Below are 22292 nucleotides of genomic sequence, written 5' to 3'. Positions count from 1 at the left end.
ATCAGTCTCTAAGAGGTTTCCAGGGCTCCTGGCAGAAATATGAGTGGGAATAAGCCTCAGAAACCAAGCATGAGAGAGGAGAGAGCTGAACTCCGCTGAACCAGATGCTTCTCTCTCAGTTTAGCACCACTCTCGCTGACTGCTACCATACACAGTTTTGTGTTGTTTGTGTCTATTTTAAACCGCCACATAACCACCCCCCACCCCCCACCTCCCGTGAAACTAAGTATCTCTTGCTGACAGCTCTACAGCTCTGCTAATAGAGTGGGAGGTTGTTATTGTTTTTGAGGTGGTTGGCGGTAGACAGTGCTGCACACATTTTAGCGTAACAGTGGCAGAGCTTGGGCAGTGCAGAGACTCCACACCTAAAAAAACATTTCAGTTTAAAATAGGATACACTCTACTTCCTGTGACTACATGAGTGGAATTCTCTTTAAAAAATGTACATGTATGTCCATATCACACATCTCCTCAAAATAAGTCATTATGAACAAATCTTGACCTAAGTGAATGACTGGGCTGGTTTTCTTTGTTTACTCAGTCTGTCTTGCTCCTGAGTTGCTCTGCACCTGTGCATGCTACATTGTTCAGCTGGAATCCCCATGCGTCATCTTCTGGCTAATGAAATAAGCAAATAAAATAACAGGGTTTTAGAGGTTTCCTTTTGAAAAAATAAAGCAAGCTCTTTTAAAGCTAACTTTGTAGTAAGGATGAGCATTACAACGAGCTCCAGGTACACTTGAGTGAACTTGAGTTTATTGATGACATAAATGGAGATTGATTTTAGCTTAAATGTAGGCCAGCATCAGGCTAGAGATCATGTAATAGATAAAGAAACTTGAAGTTTACATGGTAGTCCTCTTGGTTGGGTCATTATTAAACTTTCAGTAAACCTAATAGGAATCATAGTTAGCTTGATTTTAAAGTCTCCATACTGTTCTGTACTGACCTGAAACAATGCAAAACAATTTCTTTAGTCGTGTGTGTGTGTGTGTGTGTGTGTGTGTGTGTGTGTGTGTGTGTGTATATATATATATATATATATATATATATATATATATATATATATATATATATATATATATATATGTATATATATATATATATATATATATATATATGTAATAATAATAATCTCCCCTCTGAAGTCTGACGGTGATGGAGACACAGAAGCGGCAGAAGAGCTCCTACTTGTCAACAAGCCACTCACAGACCTCAACAATCTCCTCATTCAGATGGTCAGTATATGTGCATGTCTGACTGTGTGTGTGCGTGTGCACCTGTGTGTGTGTGCATATGTGTGCATGTATGTACGTGTGTGCATGTGTGATATAAAGCAAAGTGAGTAAATGTGCTTGCTGAAAGGCACCATGATGAAAACACATAAAATATAAGATATATTTCATTTGTCAATAAGTTTCTTGGCTGTCTTAATCAATAGAGCAACTAAATAATGTGGGATCATTTATTAAAAATAACAATGCTACATAATTTACATTCATGGCATTTAACACAGAGCAATTTACAAAATGTCAGTAAGAGAGTTAGGAGTATATTAATAATTAATCCCTTAATTGAGAGTTAGGAGAAGAGTTAATCTGGCTTTGGTCTACTTATAACTACTTGATCTTACTATAGCTGTCAACCACTTTTCCGCTTTAGGGATACAACATTACTGATTAATCTGGCTTATCAGGCAGTTTTTTGGGCCATCACATCACAGTGGAACTTCTCTTTAGAATATTCTTACTGGTTAAAAGAGACTCCAACCTGGAGAGGTAAAAATGACAGAGACATAGGTGAAGGGACACAAGTCCACTTACCGTATAGTTAACATTTGACTGCTTAATTGTTGCAATTAATATCATTGAACCTGTTGAGACCAGTTTAAAAGCAGTTGTGTTCTAGGAAATGCATTGGGTACAAAAACTGTAATTTCCATAGTCTATAAATAAATCACTATTTGGACAGGATTTGTAATGTAATTGTTATGAGAAGCTCTGATATTTTTCTCCTGCCCATATCTGTCATATAAGAAACTCCCATCATATCCAGGGTAAGTAGTTTGGTTTTTTCTATTCCACCATATGGAGGCATTTGTGGGTGTATTTGCTTATATTGCCTGTGGCCTGATTCAAGCTGATAAATACTGGCCTTCTTCAGATGTATGACAAATATTACCAAATAAACTTTTTGGTGTAACAACACTATATAAATAAAGCAGACACTACCTTCTCTGTAATTTTTATTGAGATCTCTAACCCCCAAGAATTGGTCATAAACACTACAGACGTTAATTCATAGGCAGATAGTACTGAAGAGTTCTTGAACTCAAAGGCATGTGCTCCTCAACTCCTGCATATAGCATTGGTGATGCATCCCATAAAATCAATGAAAGTAAACCGGTCTAAATTGGAGGATTTGTAAACTTGCAGGAAATGGGTGAATGACTTATTTCTGATTATGTCTTATGGTACTGTCCTTCTGACCTGTATAGAATTAGGGTGTTTTCTCACTTGTCCCAAATACTTGAGTCTGCACCCAGGATAGATTCTGGACTCGTTTGAGGGAGGGGATCATCGCTGGTTTGCTTTCACACACAGGAACTCTTTCAAAACCGTTGATCAATTGCACAATTCCATATGTCACTTTTCTGCATGTGGAAGCTTCATCCATTTGCTGTTTTTTAATTTTTTCTTTGGATACAAACACTCAAGCAGTAAGGAACAGTCCTTTTGGAACATGTGGTATTTCACCATGCAGGAGCACCTGCAAACAAGGAGCTGTTCACGCCTGAGATTGTTGTTGCATTGTACGTGTACAGTTTGTTTTTTTCCTGTAAAGTATATTCTACAGTGTTGTGCAAAAATGTTAGGTACCTGAGAAAAATGGATTTAAAAGGTTAATCTGGATATTAAGCATTTATTTACTCAGAAAATACCCGAAACTTGAAAAGGGAAATAATGTGATAAGCTGAAGCACTTACGTTACAAAAAGAACCAATCATATAGCCCCACACAAGATTATGAAATGGACCACCAATTTCATAAGGAACAGAGAACCACTCCCAGGCTTGAAAACTGCTTTCACATTTGACCAAATGTATTGGAAGTTTTGGGGCACGTGGACCTGGGTCTGGAAAAAAGCTTTAGTGTGAAAACGCCCTTAGTGTAATATATATCATAATATATCATCTTGATCTTTAATAAGCGAACTACAATTGTTATCTTTTTTTTTTATCTTTAGAAATGCTCTTATTGAAATGTTCTTATTCTAAGTGAATACATATTTACTTTGTTTACCCAAGGTTTGTACTGTTTTATTATAAAAGAAGGTAAACATTCTTAATACTAAATCTTTGTTGTTGCAAATCACTAGTAATTTGAACCACATTAGGATTCTTGAGAGGCGTTTTTGATAGTCAGTTTGCAACATTGAGGCTTTTATAATTTTTTAACCTTCATCTGTTTCAATTGTAAAGTATCTATAAACAGGGGGTTTGATTGTATTTCATTGTCATTAATAAATAGTCAGTGAATTTGGAGTAGCTACTACTATTATTTGTTCTTTTTACAGTTTACAGACACATCTTAGAGTATTCAGAAACATGGACTGTTTTTATGAGGAGAGTCTATCTTTCTGAATTTCAGATGGAGCTCCTTCATCAGACAAACTAGAATGTATCACCTGCTGACTATATACAACTTTATTTTATATTTTGAGTGCTTTTGTTAGTGGCTGCATGCATTAGTGAGACATGGAGGTATTTAAAAAAATGGAGAAGCAAGGGGGAGTGTTTTTCAGATGGGATAGAAAAGAGAGGCTGTCGGCGTTCTGCATAGCAGTGCACTCTACTGTTTAAATCTCACAGATGGCATGGAGAAACAGACCCAGGAGGCAGTTGCTCTAAAGCTCTGTATGGAGATGGCACAGTCACCCGCCCAGGGCCATGCAGTACGGACACTGTTTACCCTCCCTCTCCCTCTCTCTCTCTTTCTCTCTCTCTCTCTAGGTCTCTGTCTCTCACTCTGGGTCTCTCTCTCTCTCATGCTTTTGTTTGTGGGTGTGCATGCGTATGTGTGTATTTGTAACTCATACTGCCAGACTGGAACTGTCATCAGGGTTCTGATCGTCAGCTTTCATACATACACACTACCAGCACCTCATAGAGTGCCTGACAAACCAGGTCCCCTTGTATTTCCTTCTACAAATACTGTGATCTTGATATGAGAAAGGTACTTGACCCGTGTTTGGTATTCAGATATTCAGCACAGTCTAAAACAGACCTGTCTCAGTTCAGTACCCATCATTCCACTGGACTCACAGACACTGCAGGTTGGCAGAGGGAAAGAGCAAGCTCAGGACTCCTGGTGGCTTTGGCACTGTCTGCTTCTTTGTGTGAAAACAGAGAGCTTGATGCTGGACACAAGTGTGTCTTTGTGTGTGGGAGTGTGTGTTCAAGGGCGATTGGTGCCCTCAGCAGATGAACAGAATGTCTCTCCAGGGTTCTCTGAGAGAAATAGTGGGGCAAACAGATTGCAGTTTAAAGAGTCTAAGCCTAAGTCAGAACCAAAAATTCAAGCACTCCACTTTGTTAAAATGTACCATAAAAATATATTGTCATATATTATAGTGAAAATCTTTGTACTTTATGTTGTCTGGTAATACTGAAGCAGAGAAATCTAATACAATATATTTGAAATATCATTCAGAGATTTAAGTCAACTGATTCTCTAGTATGCAGACATATTTTATACAAAATGCTTTGCATTTTATATAAAATACAAGGCATGTTATGCCAATGTTTTTCCAAATCTTGTAAAATTGCCCATTTTTGTATTGGTCATGTCATACTGGGCTGTAGTTTGTAGTTTGTTGAAAGGTGTTGCCTATCAAGAGTGGGACTGTGTCAGCAAGGATGCAGTTGGTCATGTTTTTACAGGAAGTGAAAGATGGCAGGGCTGTCCTCTCCGGCTTTCTATATACATTGAAACTGTCAGTCAGGTGCCTGCGTAATCATGTGCTACAGAGGACTGCTTTGTTTTCGAGTGCTTTTCGTGTCCTTTCCACTTTGAGAAATGCTTCATAGCCACCCATTTTAAAGAAATATAGTGACAGGCTTTCCTGGGCATGTGCTGGCCATTGGCTCTCTAATTTGAGGTGCTGTTGTACAATAGCAGACATACAGCAACAACAGGAAACAAGGAGGAACTGAAAATAGCTGCATTCTAGGCCTGCCAGAGCATTATTAGCTCAGTGTATGGTGATGTCTATGGGTCACAGACCTCCAATAGCTATTGACTGCAGAGGATTACAAAAACACAGTATCTTTACTTAACTTTTTTTTTTTCCTTTTTCACTTTCAATTTCCAGTTACTTTTGGTCCATTAAAGGGGGGGGGGGGGGGTGATGGGTTAATAAACACCCTAGAAATAAAACTGATGTTTTGCACTTGATTCTAATAGTCAATGTATGGTTTGAAATCCAATATTTATATTGAAATCCAATATAAATATACCAGTGTCTAGTTACTTAAGGACTTGCTACAGTTGACTAGCTTCAATTTGCAGGTTTCTGTGTCGATCTCTATAATAACCCTTTGAGGAAAGGCAAGCATGTTTCATACACAAGTCAGAACAAGAACAAGCAAGATGCACCAAGGTGTGACTTATTGCCACCTTCTTTTGTGCATAGCACAAACTACACTACTTGTGAAATTGAAATGAATCCATACATAATTGTAGCACTTGCATCTGGGTCAGTTCATACTACGAATTGACTGTAACTAAATTGGGAAAAGGAATGAAGAAAAAGAAGTCTGACTCTTTGTTGCATTGTGCTATAGGCCATAGAACAAAGAGAGAAGTTTCTGCTTTTGTATGCAATGGGGAAAAAATTCAAATCAAGGACCTCTAGGAATGAGGCGAATGAGGCAAATGAAGCAAAGTAAAGCTAGCATTGATTCTTTTAAACTCCTCTACTAGTGTGACAGGCACATAATGGATAGTTCTGGGGTGACTGAGTGCTATCTAGGCTTAATTTATGGAGGGCTGAAAAGTACTTAAACTGACATTCTAATAATGAATCCAATGTCTATTAAAAAGTATTACTTGAACTCTAATGGAAATTCCATTGTAGAATTATATTCAAGTGAAAGTATGCCAAGTATTAAAAATTAATAATAACATGGTTTGAGGGGGTTAAATATTTCTGTATTTAATTTGTATCATTGACAGTTTATTGATGCAAATGGCATATACATATGTGTTCGATACATATGTGACACAGGAGTGGTGTGAAGAGTGCATGCTGGCCATCATGGAGCACATGTAGGGGTCATAAGAGGGCAGCAGCGCTACACGTCCCTATAGGCCTTGGCTCTCCTCTTTCACTTTTTCTTCTGCAATCAGCCTTTCAATGCACACAGTGGCATTAGCACACCCTAATCTCTCTGATTCCTGCCTGCTTTTGAGCTACCCACTCCCATTAGGCTCCTATGCTCTATTTCCCTGGTGCATCCACTAGCCCTGCTAAGTAAACAAGGTGGTTTTTATGAGCCTGGCTAAGCAGGTGTTAACTCTTGTTCTGTGCTGACTCTGTGTTGGCATGTGAACAATACTGGGCCAGTGAGCCCGTGCATAGACACCAAAGGCCTTTCAGCCTGGGGCTCTCCCTCCTCTCCACCCCTCGTCAAGCAGCCAGGGCAGAGAGGCAGTGCTCTTTGGGGGCCATTGTTTAGGCCTTAAGCATTCCGCCCATTCTGGAGTGGCCCACTGCATCACAAAGAGGGGCGGGATTAGACGCGGCTGGCCCTTGCCCCGTGGCCTCATGGGATTAGGATTCTATGGAAGGGGGCAGCAACGAATCAGCACAGAAAAATAAGACAGAATCCCAGGGCTCACTCCCAGTCTTTGAGGGGAATGGGAGAGTGGCAGAGAAAATCCCCATGGTCCTATGACTCTGTCTGTCTGTCTGTGTGGGCATTGATGAGGGCTGCTTTGTGAACGAGGGCTCATTCGCTGCCCCTAAACAGTTCCCCTGATAAACCTGTTCAGCTCATAGCTATGAATTTCTGTCTCTGAGGATCAGTACCACATTCCCCAAATCAGACCTACTTTAAACCTAATGTATGTATCAGTTAAGCAGTGCTTGTATCAGACCTACTTTAAACCTAATGAGTGTATCAGTGAAGCAGTGCCCGTATCAGGCATTTTACGAAGAGGACACAAATGTGCTTTGGAACATAAATGATTTATGAACCTTCTAAAATTTACTCTGTCAGTAAGACTAATCTAAAGCTAATTACATCAAACTGATTCTTCAGTTGTTCTGGCTAAAGTGAAACATATAATACGATTACTTGTTCCAGTCATGTAGGTATCAAAGAGAGAGTGATTGTGAAAATTCTATTACTTTGCTTTTGCAATAGAAAAATAATCAAAACTTTGTTAATGTTGGAGACTTTGAGGTTGGCTGCTGTTTGTATTTAGATAATTTAGTCCAGAGTTTCCCCAAGTAAACACCCCTTATTAGATCCAAGCTATTGTAGGCAACTTGGGCTATATTATATCTTATTTTATCTTTTATATTTATATTTTTGCTGCATTTTTTGGGTAGAAGCTGCCTTACCTATTTAAGAGCCTTAGATATTTTTACAACACCTAAGAATATGCTTAAACTTCATAACTGAACTGTGGACATTGAATCAGCTCTCTCTCTCTCTCTCTCTCCTTAGCTACCATGTGGTGATGATGAGGTGTATGAGGAGGCGAGCCAGTGTGTGTCATTGCTGGCACAGCTGTATGGAGGGGATGGGGCTGACCCTCTGCACCCTGAAGATCTGCTCAGCCTTGCACACACACTGCAGATACACACCGAGCCCAGACAGCAAAGACTGTTGCTCCGTGTACTTAAACGTCTGGTGAGTGCTTTATAGTGATTTGCTAAGATGAAGCCAGTCAGTAATGTCTTAGTATTTGGATTCCTGGTCTCAGAATAAGATGGACACCTTGTGGATACTAGGTAAAGTCAGTTTAATCAGCCTAAATTAATCTGAGGAATGATGCAAGAGACATGCTACCCACAATGATACATTTATAAGCATAACACAGATCATGAAGACTAATGAATTAGAAAGACAAAAATAGTCACAGTCTGTGCTGTATGACTGTAGGAACTGAGTATTAAGACTTAATTACTCAGTAATGCTCGGTGATGGAGTTGAACACTATGCCAATTTGTAGGTGACTAGCACTGCATGGTGTTGATTACCTGTCCTTGGATTATTAGGTGTTGGAACAGAACAAAATGAAACTCCAGTAAGTATATAGGGTCTTAAGAGACTAATCATTCTGTATTTTGTTCCTTATTTGTTTGATTTTCACTGCTAACACCAGCAACAATGTACCAACTTTGGTACTCTGCATTCCAACACCAAAACTGTAAGGCTAGCTATATGGTGCATAATGCTGCAGGGCTGCTTTGCTACCTCAGGGCCCGAGGTAAGACAGCTTGCATGAAATTTTACAGCCGAATATCAAGACTACTATCTGTGATCTAAAAGTTAAAAAAGGTTTAGTCAACCAACATGACAATGATCCTAAACACAAATTCAAACATAAGAAATTCTGTAGCTGGGAATAGCCAAGTCAGAGCAATGATTTTTGTTGAAATGCTTCAGCTTGATCTGAAGCAGACCATCCAAGCAAGACCTCCCCAAAAATATACATTTACCTGATGCTTTTATCCAAAGCAAATCATAATTATGACTGAGTACAACTTGAGCAATTGAGAGTTAAGGGCTTCGCTTAGTGGCCTTGCTAATGGTGGGGCTTGAACCCATAATCTTCTGATTACAAGTCAAGTAACTTAACCACTGAGTTACTACTGAGTTACTGTCAGTAAAGGAGGCTTACCCAAAAAAATGACCTTGATTGTTTTAACCATTTATTCAATACAGTTATGCTAAAATAAAGCTATGTACAAAATTTGTACATGTAGTATAAAGATATGTCAAATTCATTATGCTAAATATTTTATTACCACAACTTAAAAGATAATAGCCATTCATACAGAAATTCATATAATTCCAAAGTTTTTCTTACAGCTGTATATTGGGTGACCCATATGAGAATCAAACATTTAGTTCTTCATTTCACAGGACCATAAGAAGCTGGATAAATTAACACAGCCTAAAGCTAACATAACCTAAAGGCTGTGACCCACAGACATCACCAAACACTGCATTTTTCCAGGTGTTACTCTGCCAAGCCTGTAATGCAGATCTTTTCAGGTCTCTTGTTTTGTGCATTTCTTTGCCCTCAACAAACCTGTCTGCAATAAGTGAAATACATGTTTAGTGGTGTTCCAGGTGAGTGAGTGATATTTCATTTGGCCATGAAAAAACAATGAAAAAATTGATTTGGTCGAATTTGATCATGAGATGCTTCTGTGGGTTCCACTGGCAACCTTACGTTTCACAATATCGTATATGCTTTGGATCATAAGCATTTGCCAAACTGCAAGCTGGCATGTCTATTCTAGAAGCTTATAAATAGTATTTTGGACAGGCAATGACTAATGCAATAGAATCAATGATATTGAGCAAAATATTTGTGTGTGGCAAGGTCTATAACAACTCACAAGGCCTGAAGATTCACTAGGCCAAGATGAAATGTTTGGTGAGGGACCAAACATTTGTGCTGTGAGAGACGGCACAGCACACAGTGGACCTCCCTGATAAGACACAGGAGGAACCCCCACAGTGCCCGGAACCTGCAGATGCCTTCCAGCCCCAAGCAGAGTAGTGGAACATTGGAGGGTTAAAAAGTTACCATCAGACAAGGAAAATGTTTGGCTCATGTTTAATGATGATGTAGACAGTTATCTGGAAGCAAGCTCAAAGGGGGATGCTGACAGGAGAGATATCAGTCTATGACAACCATCATTGTTGGCCCTGCAGCTGAAAGGTTTGGATCATTGAAACGGAATATGGATAGCAACAGCCCCTGTTTAAAGCACTGTAGGACAGAGAATCAGCCAGATAAGGTGGGAGCTCCCAAACTGAAGAAACAGTTCAAGGAGGCTGGTATGGTAGAGAAGTAAGCTCTGGGAGAATTTTCATGGGATCCTCAAGATTAAGCTCATGTCCCTATGTAAGGCTGAAGGATGCAGTAGATGGGCAAGAGTGTGGGTCAGGAGATGTACAGCCATCATTTCAAACCCATTTGGGTCGATATTGCATCTAATAGGGCAGAAGTGTAGTGGCCACTTCACCTACTCCAAAGAAGAAATAGACTGTCATCTCCAATGTTGCAGCAAGTGAGGAGGGGAGGGCAGTGCCTCAGTTAACCTTCCTCAGCCCACCTTTGACCCACCCCAGATGGGGGAAGTAGAGTAGGTTATCAAGGTGGTGAAAGCCAGTTACATCAAACTGATTCTTCAGTTGTTCTGGCTAAAGTGAAACATATAATACGATTACTTGTTCCAGTCATGTAGGTATCAAAGAGAGAGTGATTGTGAAAATTCTATTACTTTGCTTTTGCAATAGAAAAATAATCAAAACTTTGTTAATGTTGGAGACTTTGAGGTTGGCTGCTGTTTGTATTTAGATAATTTAGTCCAGAGTTTCCCCAAGTAAACACCCCTTATTAGATCCAAGCTATTGTAGGCAACTTGGGCTATATTATATCTTATTTTATCTTTTATATTTATATTTTTGCTGCATTTTTTGGGTAGAAGCTGCCTTACCTATTTAAGAGCCTTAGATATTTTTACAACACCTAAGAATATGCTTAAACTTCATAACTGAACTGTGGACATTGAATCAGCTCTCTCTCTCTCTCTCTCTCCTTAGCTACCATGTGGTGATGATGAGGTGTATGAGGAGGCGAGCCAGTGTGTGTCATTGCTGGCACAGCTGTATGGAGGGGATGGGGCTGACCCTCTGCACCCTGAAGATCTGCTCAGCCTTGCACACACACTGCAGATACACACCGAGCCCAGACAGCAAAGACTGTTGCTCCGTGTACTTAAACGTCTGGTGAGTGCTTTATAGTGATTTGCTAAGATGAAGCCAGTCAGTAATGTCTTAGTATTTGGATTCCTGGTCTCAGAATAAGATGGACACCTTGTGGATACTAGGTAAAGTCAGTTTAATCAGCCTAAATTAATCTGAGGAATGATGCAAGAGACATGCTACCCACAATGATACATTTATAAGCATAACACAGATCATGAAGACTAATGAATTAGAAAGACAAAAATAGTCACAGTCTGTGCTGTATGACTGTAGGAACTGAGTATTAAGACTTAATTACTCAGTAATGCTCGGTGATGGAGTTGAACACTATGCCAATTTGTAGGTGACTAGCACTGCATGGTGTTGATTACCTGTCCTTGGATTATTAGGTGTTGGAACAGAACAAAATGAAACTCCAGTAAGTATATAGGGTCTTAAGAGACTAATCATTCTGTATTTTGTTCCTTATTTGTTTGATTTTCACTGCTAACACCAGCAACAATGTACCAACTTTGGTACTCTGCATTCCAACACCAAAACTGTAAGGCTAGCTATATGGTGCATAATGCTGCAGGGCTGCTTTGCTACCTCAGGGCCCGAGGTAAGACAGCTTGCATGAAATTTTACAGCCGAATATCAAGACTACTATCTGTGATCTAAAAGTTAAAAAAGGTTTAGTCAACCAACATGACAATGATCCTAAACACAAATTCAAACATAAGAAATTCTGTAGCTGGGAATAGCCAAGTCAGAGCAATGATTTTTGTTGAAATGCTTCAGCTTGATCTGAAGCAGACCATCCAAGCAAGACCTCCCCAAAAATATACATTTACCTGATGCTTTTATCCAAAGCAAATCATAATTATGACTGAGTACAACTTGAGCAATTGAGAGTTAAGGGCTTCGCTTAGTGGCCTTGCTAATGGTGGGGCTTGAACCCATAATCTTCTGATTACAAGTCAAGTAACTTAACCACTGAGTTACTACTGAGTTACTGTCAGTAAAGGAGGCTTACCCAAAAAAATGACCTTGATTGTTTTAACCATTTATTCAATACAGTTATGCTAAAATAAAGCTATGTACAAAATTTGTACATGTAGTATAAAGATATGTCAAATTCATTATGCTAAATATTTTATTACCACAACTTAAAAGATAATAGCCATTCATACAGAAATTCATATAATTCCAAAGTTTTTCTTACAGCTGTATATTGGGTGACCCATATGAGAATCAAACATTTAGTTCTTCATTTCACAGGACCATAAGAAGCTGGATAAATTAACACAGCCTAAAGCTAACATAACCTAAAGGCTGTGACCCACAGACATCACCAAACACTGCATTTTTCCAGGTGTTACTCTGCCAAGCCTGTAATGCAGATCTTTTCAGGTCTCTTGTTTTGTGCATTTCTTTGCCCTCAACAAACCTGTCTGCAATAAGTGAAATACATGTTTAGTGGTGTTCCAGGTGAGTGAGTGATATTTCATTTGGCCATGAAAAAACAATGAAAAAATTGATTTGGTCGAATTTGATCATGAGATGCTTCTGTGGGTTCCACTGGCAACCTTACGTTTCACAATATCGTATATGCTTTGGATCATAAGCATTTGCCAAACTGCAAGCTGGCATGTCTATTCTAGAAGCTTATAAATAGTATTTTGGACAGGCAATGACTAATGCAATAGAATCAATGATATTGAGCAAAATATTTGTGTGTGGCAAGGTCTATAACAACTCACAAGGCCTGAAGATTCACTAGGCCAAGATGAAATGTTTGGTGAGGGACCAAACATTTGTGCTGTGAGAGACGGCACAGCACACAGTGGACCTCCCTGATAAGACACAGGAGGAACCCCCACAGTGCCCGGAACCTGCAGATGCCTTCCAGCCCCAAGCAGAGTAGTGGAACATTGGAGGGTTAAAAAGTTACCATCAGACAAGGAAAATGTTTGGCTCATGTTTAATGATGATGTAGACAGTTATCTGGAAGCAAGCTCAAAGGGGGATGCTGACAGGAGAGATATCAGTCTATGACAACCATCATTGTTGGCCCTGCAGCTGAAAGGTTTGGATCATTGAAACGGAATATGGATAGCAACAGCCCCTGTTTAAAGCACTGTAGGACAGAGAATCAGCCAGATAAGGTGGGAGCTCCCAAACTGAAGAAACAGTTCAAGGAGGCTGGTATGGTAGAGAAGTAAGCTCTGGGAGAATTTTCATGGGATCCTCAAGATTAAGCTCATGTCCCTATGTAAGGCTGAAGGATGCAGTAGATGGGCAAGAGTGTGGGTCAGGAGATGTACAGCCATCATTTCAAACCCATTTGGGTCGATATTGCATCTAATAGGGCAGAAGTGTAGTGGCCACTTCACCTACTCCAAAGAAGAAATAGACTGTCATCTCCAATGTTGCAGCAAGTGAGGAGGGGAGGGCAGTGCCTCAGTTAACCTTCCTCAGCCCACCTTTGACCCACCCCAGATGGGGGAAGTAGAGTAGGTTATCAAGGTGGTGAAAGCCAGTTCAGCCCCAGGACCTAGTGGAATGCCCTACAAAGAGTATAAGAGGTGTCCTAGGCTTCTTCTCTGAATGTGGAAGATTCAACAGTGGAGACATCTGGAAGGTGTGGATTCCTTAGGAGAAGAACTCAAGAAAGATTGTGTAGTTCAAGACCATCCCATTGCTCAATGTTAAGAATAGAATGAATGTAGAATTAAGAATAGATACCTTGACACATCTGGTCAGAAGGTTGGGATCTTAAATGTCCCAGAATGCCTTGAACATACAGTAGCTGTGATAACTTGTCAGAGAGGCCCAGAAGAAGAGGTGGGAGAGAAGGAAGAGGTGACTTAACAATGCTGTGGCTGGACCTCACCATTGCATATGGATCCATAACACACAGCTGGTCGAGGCAGCACTGAAATGTCACCCTGTCCCAAGTAAGGTTAGAGACCAAATTTGCTTTAACCTGAGAGTCATCTCAGGGGCAGTCACATCAGAATTGTACTGGCTAGACAGAGGGTTCATCACTGGATGTACTATTTCAGTGATCCTCTTTTCCTCACTTATGTGTATGTTGGTCAAGTCAGCTGAGATGGAATGCAGAGGTGCTCTGACAAAGTCTCGAGTCCGACTGCCCCCCATCAGAGCTTTTATGGATGGTCTAAGCGTTACAATTACCTCAGTGCCAGGATGCAGGTGAATTCTCTGGGGCTTAGAGAAGCTCATCACATGCTCAGGTAAGTCCACGTTCTTGATGCTGAATAGGGGGACTGACCACGACCATTTTCATCTGGGATGTACAAAGATACTCTGTCACAGAGAAGCTGGGTAAAAGCCTCAGAAAGATCTTTAACAGCATTATGAAGGATGCTACCTCAATTAAGGCCACAAAACAGGAGCTGGAGACATGGTTGGCAGCAGTTGACAAGTCAGTGCTATCAGCACAATTCAAGGCCTGGATCTATCAGTACAGAATTCTTCCCAGGATTTTGTGTCCACTTTTGATCTATGAATTCCTTTTGTCAGGGTTAGAGGGCTTTGAGAGGAGGATTAGTCAGCACCTGCACTGATGGCTGTGTTTGCCATGCAGCCTGAGCAGCATCTCTCTGTAAAGGAAAAGCCTCAAGCGAGACTTCCCATGATCAACCTAAGTGAGCAGTTCATGGTTACCTATGCAAGAAAGGTGCTGCAACAAAGTGACTCTTGTGACCAATATTGTCTCCTGGGCCAGCACTGAGATAAGAATGGGGAGAAAATGGAAGGCGTCAGATGCAATGGTACAGGTGGAATCATGCCTGCAGCAGAAAGCTGTTGTGGAGCCAGTGGCATCAGGAAGAACAGGGCTCAGCATCTTCCATTATGACCAATCTGGGGGCAAGGACAGGAGCCACTTGAGGAGGTGAGATTCAGGGTGGAGGAGCTGCATACAGCCCAGATGGTAAATATGAATCAACAGGGAGCATGGACAAGATGGGAACAGGTGTTGGATCAGATAATATCATGGTCCGAGCTGTGGTAAGCTGAGTTTCTAATGCAGTCTGTCTATGACATTCTCCTAAGTCCTTCTAACCTCTTCAACTGGGGAAAGGTCAATACACTAGCATGTCCTTTGTGTGAAGTTTGCTACCATTGGCTGCATGGCCAATTGCTTAAGGCTATTGCTGACACCATCTGCAGTGTCAGAGACCAGGTACTTCCACCCTCAAGACAGACAGTTGCATTTGTCAAACGGGAGAGAAACCCCAGACCCAGCTAAAGGTACCAATAGAACTTTTTAGAATAGCACGTGACTGGCAAATGAGGGTCCATCTATGGAAGCAATCTAGATTGAAAGCATTACAGAGACCACCCTGAGACCAGATGTGTTAGTTTGGGAAACATCAAAGCAGCAGATCATGCTGGAGCTCACTGTACCCATGGAGGAGAGGATGGAAGAGGCCAATGAAAGGAAGCGAGCAAAGTACGCAGACTTGGTGGATGAGAGCCATAAAAAGGGGTGAAGAAGACCGTGCATGCACTTAGTGGTAGGCTGCAGTGGATTTGCTACTTAGTCTCTGTGTAAGGGCTATAGTCCTCTAGATAGGGACAGTAGTTAAGGTACTTGACTTGTAATTGGAAGGTTGCTGGTTCAAGCCCCACCACTGCTAGTGTTGCCAGTGTTGGGCCCCTGAGCAAGGCCTTTAACCCTCAATTGCTCAAGTAAGTTGCTTTGGATAAAAAGTGTCAGATAAATGTAGATGGCTGTGAAGCAAAAGGAGCAATTTGCGGGTGCATGCTACTTGCCCACAAGCTGGGAAGCATTGGTACTTCATTGGTCCTTGATTCCAAGTGCAAATACCACATCTAGAATCAGCTCTAGCACTATTGTTAGCTTTCTTAGGTTTGAATTAATGATGCAATGATTCACATCTGACCAAGAATAAATTGAGCAGCCAATTGTCCAATGACATTGCGAATTTTAATATCAAATCTAATTTGCAGGAGTATAGAGTCAAAACTGCCAAAGTTGTCACAGTCCAATTACATGTTTTTAGTAGGTATACCTATAAGTGTGGTGGGGAAAAAAACTTTTACTTTGCCTCTAGAGAGATGAATAAGAGCTGGCTTTTAAATGCCAAAATGAGCCAAAGTGCTGGGCTTGTGTGCGTGTGTGTGTGTGTGTGTGTGTGCGTGTGTGTGTGTGGCACACAAATTTCTCTTCAATATTATATAAGTTGTGTAGTGGGGGGCATGAACTGTACTGTTTATGCTGTGTGTTGGGAGGAAAGTGAGGGAGATGGGCTCTGGCCTGCAAGAAGACAAGACGAGATAATTCAAAACTCAAGGCTGTGTTTTTCTCTGTCTTGCACCTACTCAGTCTCTTATTTACACACCTAGACACAAGGGTACCATTCAAAATCAGCAATGACAAATAGCCCATAAGAGCAGAGAAAATAAAATCAAGGCTGTTTACACTGATCAGCCTTGCATTTATACTCACCTATCAGCCAATTCAGCCTGATTAAATTAAAAATTGTAAGTTTTAATTTCATGTGGAAACAGGTATGATTTCATTTAAGGTTTCAGGTGCTAATAATTTCATTCTTGCTACTCATGTATTTGCAATAATTGATTGTAAACATTCATCAGTAATCAGTATTGTGTATTTAGTAGTATATTTAATGTTGTTTATTGATGTAGGATTAAAATTGTGATCCAGCTTGTAAGTGCTATACTGTTAACTGCAAATGACACATTGCATGTATCCATGCATTTGCGGCCCGGGGGTTGGGGCGGATGCGTATTTGTGAGAGTAGTAAAAAAATAAAATGTGGCTATCTTCTTGCCAAGGGAAAGGTTTGGGTCATCATGACTTCATCTTTGTTCAGGCACTGCAGATATTTGGAGAGGAGCTGTTGTGGCTGACACATACCTTACACATTCCACCTTGCCCCAAACACTGCTGATCATGGGTTGTTTGATTTGGACTTTGGTGGCAAAATGTCCCTTGTTAATGTTGGTGGTTTATGTTCTCACACAGACTTTACATTATGTTGTGTCTGAGTTCTAGTCACTGAAGAGAGACCTTGTTTGTATCTCTCCATCAGGCTGCCACGCTCTTCCATACATCCAGTGCCTACTCCAACTTACTGAGTTTAATAATAAATTACTCATCTTGGTGTCTTGTTAGCAAGTGACATCTGCAGTTCTGTATGTTACACTGCTATTTCCAAAAGCAATGATAGGTTATTTATCACTATGAATTTTTAATTTGAGATTTGAAATGACATGCAAGAAAACATATACCACTGTGCAGTAAAAATGGGGGACACTTAACAAGTGGCTATGCGCTTTGTGCGGGCATAAAATACATTAAAGAAAGATAAACAGCCTACAAGAACTCAGATTGCATTACATTATTGCATTACATGATTGCAGAACATTATAGAGTTGTTGACAGGAAGGCACTTCAGCTGCAGAGAGGGTAACATTTCAGTAGTGAAATGTTTTGGGACAGAAAAATCACCAAAAATCATGCATCTTAAGGCTAGAATAAGATTTCCAACAAGACAGATATGACTATTGTGAAGGAGACACCGGTCTGTTAATCTGATAGTTTACAGTGGATATGGAACATGTTCATTAGACTTGAATCTTTCTGGCTCTGTCACATGGAACTAAACCAAATGTAAAAAAAACAGTCCTCTGTCAGTGTTCTGGCTCATACTTTGTGTGTGTGTGTGTGTGTGTGTGTGTGTGTGTGTGTGTGTGTGTGTGTGTGTGTGTGTGTGTGCATTTGTGTTTGAATTCCAGTGTGTGTGCCTGTATGTGAGCAACTGCAGATCTTCTAGCCAAGTTGTAGCTTTAATATTTCGGCAGGAGCCCTGGGCTACCTGTGTGATGAGATATTAAACAATCACACAGTTTGTGATTATATCACAATTAAACAATGCCAACAATTTAAAGGCCACCATCTCACAATGCTCTGACTAAGAAGACATGTTCTCTTGCCACCTCCTGCCTCCGTGTGTGTGTGTGTGTGTGTGTGTGTGTGTGTGTGTGTGTGTGTGTGTGTGTGTGTGTGTGTGTGTGTGTGTGTGTGTGTGTGTGCGCGCCTGTGGGAGTGGTTGAACATGTGCTTGTGCATATGCATTCATGATGATGATTATGGAAGATTATGGAATTGAATTAAATTGTCTGAAGAACTGTTTTTGTGCATGTGTAGGATTACTCTACATGAGTCTACATGAAGCTGTTGCAGCCACCTTGCTGTGACAGTTAACAATAATAGGTGTTTCCTCGCCATGTTGAGGCGGAAGGATAATGCATTGTTGTGGAGGGGTTTTTTCTTCTTTCTTTAAAGACCTCTGAGGGGTGAATGCTGGCTAGGATTTCTATCTCTGAGGTAAAGGTAATGACACCTGAAAATTAACCTAAATAGGGAAAATAGAAGCACAATAGCTGAGTAGGTGAGTAAGTAAGTATATATAAAATGTGTGTGTGTGTGTGTGTGTGTGTGTGTGTGTGTGTGTGTGTGTGTGTGTTCATTTCTGTTCTTTTTCTGTATTTTTACAGCACACTGCAAATGTAAATTTCAGCATCTCCTGTTTCAATCCCTAGCTTCTGAGTGTCATTTAGGATAAACATATATCTGCGTTTCAGTCCTTTGTAATTAATTTTTGGTAAATTTCGCTTTTTTTTCCTCTTTATATTATAGTCATATTCTCTTCATTTTATGTCTGATCAATCAGCTCTTCTTCAGACTCCTCATTCTACTGGCAGATCTCTTTCTCCAATGTGGTTTCTAATTGGCCTCATTAGACTCCTGGGTGAGATCACAATACTCCTGTCATTGAGCAATGCTACATTTTAGTTCTTATCATTTAGCACTAGTTATGTTGGCACTGGAGTAATTAATTTGTTAGCTTTGAATGTTGCTCAGGGAGTGTGTGCTCAGTAAATCTATTATCAGAGCAGGACAACAACAGATCTGTCAAGCTCTGTATTCCACACTGTGTCTGAGGGAGCACTGATTTCATGTTGCTGAAACTGAGAGCTTGTTGTGCTGAGATGTCTCCATTTCTAGGTGTGTAAGAACATGGTCATGTATGTGAATGTTTATATTGGATGATACACTATTCAAATGATTGACACTGTTGTGTTGATCTATTACAGTGGGTGGTGGTATCTTAATAAAAGCAAAGCATGGATTTTGTAATTGTTCATACCTTTGCGGGTGATTCTTGTTATGGATTATTTCAAACTGTCATTAAACAGGATTCAGCAGCTTTGTATACATATGTGTATGTGCAGCATGGGCTGCCTGACTCAGTGTCTGATAGTAGGAGTGTGTGTGTGTGTGTGTGTGTGTGCGTGCGTGCATATGTGCATGTGCGTCTACCACTTTGGGTTTAACTGGCTCTATTAATTCATGGCTGACTCTCCCAGTCCTGGTTGAACTGAGACTCTGCCACCTATGTGCTAATGGAGTGAAATGTCCAGGTCATATTAATGCTCTCAGTGCCTGTCTGTTCTCCCAGACTACTGCAGATAAATCACCCTGTCGATACTCTCACACACATATGCACGGTCCCTCTCACACTGCCACTGGACATGCTACGGGGGTTCTCTAGTCTGCTTATTTTCAAGGATTTTTTTACCTTCATGTTCTTACACCTAAGGAACCAATAATGTTTTGAAGCATACTGAGGATAATGATACTGTCCCATTTCAAGTCCACATATGTGATGAGTAGTGACTGCTGGTTCTTCTCACTGACTCCATCAGTGAAGGTATTCCTGCTCAGATTGTTGTACATATAAAGTAATCTAGCTTCCAACACTCAGGTATAGGTTGCTAAAAGTAGCTTGCTACTATGTGCTACCTGCTGTTAACTAGTGTAGGAAATCCATGTAGGAATACAGTTATTCTCATTAAAATGTCTTTGTCCATTCATCAAATTATTAGTGCCATTAAAACCAATGCTAATTAACTCCAATTAATTTAACAGTTCATTTAATTTATATTTGAAGTCCATGTTTTCTTCTCCTGTGTAGCTTTCTCACCTTCTTAATGAGGATACGGTTGTTGCTGTTACTGTACGATCTCAATCAGCCCCCACTGCTGTCATGTGCTGACGGCTAATAAGAGAAAAGGGGGAGAGACAGTCACAGTAAGGGGGCGGGGGAAGTGAAAATGATCGAAGGAGAGAGAGACATACACACTTATGGCAATACACATGCGCGCACACACACAGTGCTCCCAGGACAGGGGTGCGTAGCTGCCTGTACTGAGTGTATGAATAATGCAGAGGCAGGAACAGGACAGCGGTTCTAGCAGACACACACACACACACTTGTGTGCACACACACACACGCGCGCGCGCGCATACGCATGCATGCACACACGCGCGTGCATGCGCACACGCACATACACACACACACACACACGCACACACAATGTGCTCGCACTCCTGGGATTGAGAGCTGTGCTCATTAGCTCAGCTCTGGCCACCCCTACAGACTGCACCCCCTCACAGCACGACAGCAGCAACAGTGGCCCTCCTCTCCCACCCTGACTGCTGCATGAAAGAGTATTGACCCAGGTACAGCGCCTAGGGCCAGCAGGTGAGGCTCACAACCACAGATTTGCACACTGTTCCACCAGCAGAAGATGGGAGCCTGTTTTTGAAATATGAGCCTTCATAGTAGGATATGATGCTGCTGGCCATGGATGGGGACTGAGATGACGTGGGTTGAATTACTGATGTGGTGTGTGTGTGTGTGTGTGTGTGTGTGTGTGTGTGTGTGTGTGTGTGTGAGAGGTTCAGTTGACTAACTTTGCATTGAGTGACATGAGCAAAGTGCAGACTCCATTTTAATTTATAGCTGTTGTCACACACTTCAGAGGACTGATTTAGAAATTCTAGCACTTAATGATTATCATCATAGTATTTAGAGGTTTTAGAATGTTTCAGACAGTTTCAGCTGTTTTGTGTTAGAGAGATGTGGTATTGGTATGTGTAGGTTTGATGGGCAGCAAAAGATGTATTGGGTAAAGCAAACTATCATGAGACGTTATAAGAAATGTTAGACATATCAGATATTCCAAGAAAAAAGAAAGCACTTCTGAAGTGACAATAGGGATGCATGCTTACATTAAATGACAGAAGAATATAAGTAAATAGAAGTTCTCAACAGAAGGTTTAACAGATCAGAAGCACTCTCCCAAGCAAAGGTCTGGTGGGGTGAAGGGCTACTAGATGCAGAATCTCAGTACAACTCCCATTGCTGTATGGTAAAAGTAGCAAAGCAGCCAGCCTAGAATCTCTGAAACATGAGGAAGATGATGTTATACATAGGCATGTGTAGCTACCACCTTAACCTTCATTGATGATGTGACAGGAGACTGTATTAATGGGAAGAATCTGCTACGATAAACCCAAATGTCCCACAACTTTGAATAGCTGTGGTAGGTCGGTCATGTAAAACACCAGTGAGTAACCAGTGAGTTTGTCAGGACCAAAAGTCAATATAATAGAGTATGCAGTTCACAAGTCTAAGATGAAACCAAAGTCCTATAGCCATGACATAAGCATACCCGAGTGAGGACAGCATCTGCAGGAACAATACCCAGTATCTGGTAATATAGGCTGGAGGTCACTGCATTAAAAAGATAGGTAACTGAGGTTATACATCATTTCCTTACTATTTCAAAGTGCTTTTCTCTCCTAAAATCAAATGAACTATGCAAATAAATATGCTAAGGCCATTAATGGTCCATTTAAAATGAGTAAAACTCTGAAGTTCACTTTACACTAAAGATAAATCCTGACTAAGCAGCAAAAAACTGAATTTGTTCAATGTGCATTATGGAAATATTTGGTATTACTGCTCCGTGCTTTCCGCTCAGACCTTGTGCATATTAGATATTGGCACACAACTACCTTAGTTCTGTTGCTTTCTCTACCTCAACAGCAACAACAGCAAAGCTGATACAACACTGTTCTTTCCACCTCATGCCAGTCTTATCTCTCCTTCATCCCATCAGCCTGATCTGCTCTGCATTGTGTTGATGTGGGAAACATTGCTATCTCCACGTATCTGCATTAGTGTTCAACCCAACTGCTTATCAGTACTCAGAAACAGCTCACCCACTCAGTTTCTGGCAGTAACTACCTAAGCTCTTTATCGAAGAAAATTACCACTAAATGCTGGCTCAGGCAGGAAATAGTCCCAATTTAAATGTAATTGTATCATCTGCCATCAAGCTGGCATCAGTCTTCTCTGGT

The 22292-nt window shown here is 40.7% G+C and overlaps 1 protein-coding gene across 3 annotated transcripts in view; it reads left to right on the top strand.

Annotated features, from left to right (window-relative positions):
• ulk4 (unc-51 like kinase 4) overlaps window positions 1–22292 on the top strand; it is a 93011-nt gene that overhangs the window by 63200 nt on the left and 7519 nt on the right. Inside the window, exons 34-36 of one of the 3 annotated variants that reach the window (XM_027023228.2) lie at window positions 1149–1238; window positions 7736–7921; window positions 10856–11041. In XM_027023228.2, coding sequence (XP_026879029.2) covers window positions 1149–1238; window positions 7736–7921; window positions 10856–11041 — 462 coding nt within the window. Of the gene's footprint in view, window positions 1–1148; window positions 1239–7735; window positions 7937–10855; window positions 11042–22292 lie in introns of those variants that run through there. The other 2 variants (XM_027023227.2, XM_035530930.1) reach the window with 2 other exon arrangements.

The sequence above is a fragment of the Electrophorus electricus genome, chromosome 10, assembly GCF_013358815.1.
Source record: "Electrophorus electricus isolate fEleEle1 chromosome 10, fEleEle1.pri, whole genome shotgun sequence".
Lineage (NCBI taxonomy): Eukaryota > Metazoa > Chordata > Actinopteri > Gymnotiformes > Gymnotidae > Electrophorus > Electrophorus electricus.
Note: the sequence above shows the minus strand (reverse complement) of the source record. Positions and strands in the feature narration are given on the sequence as shown.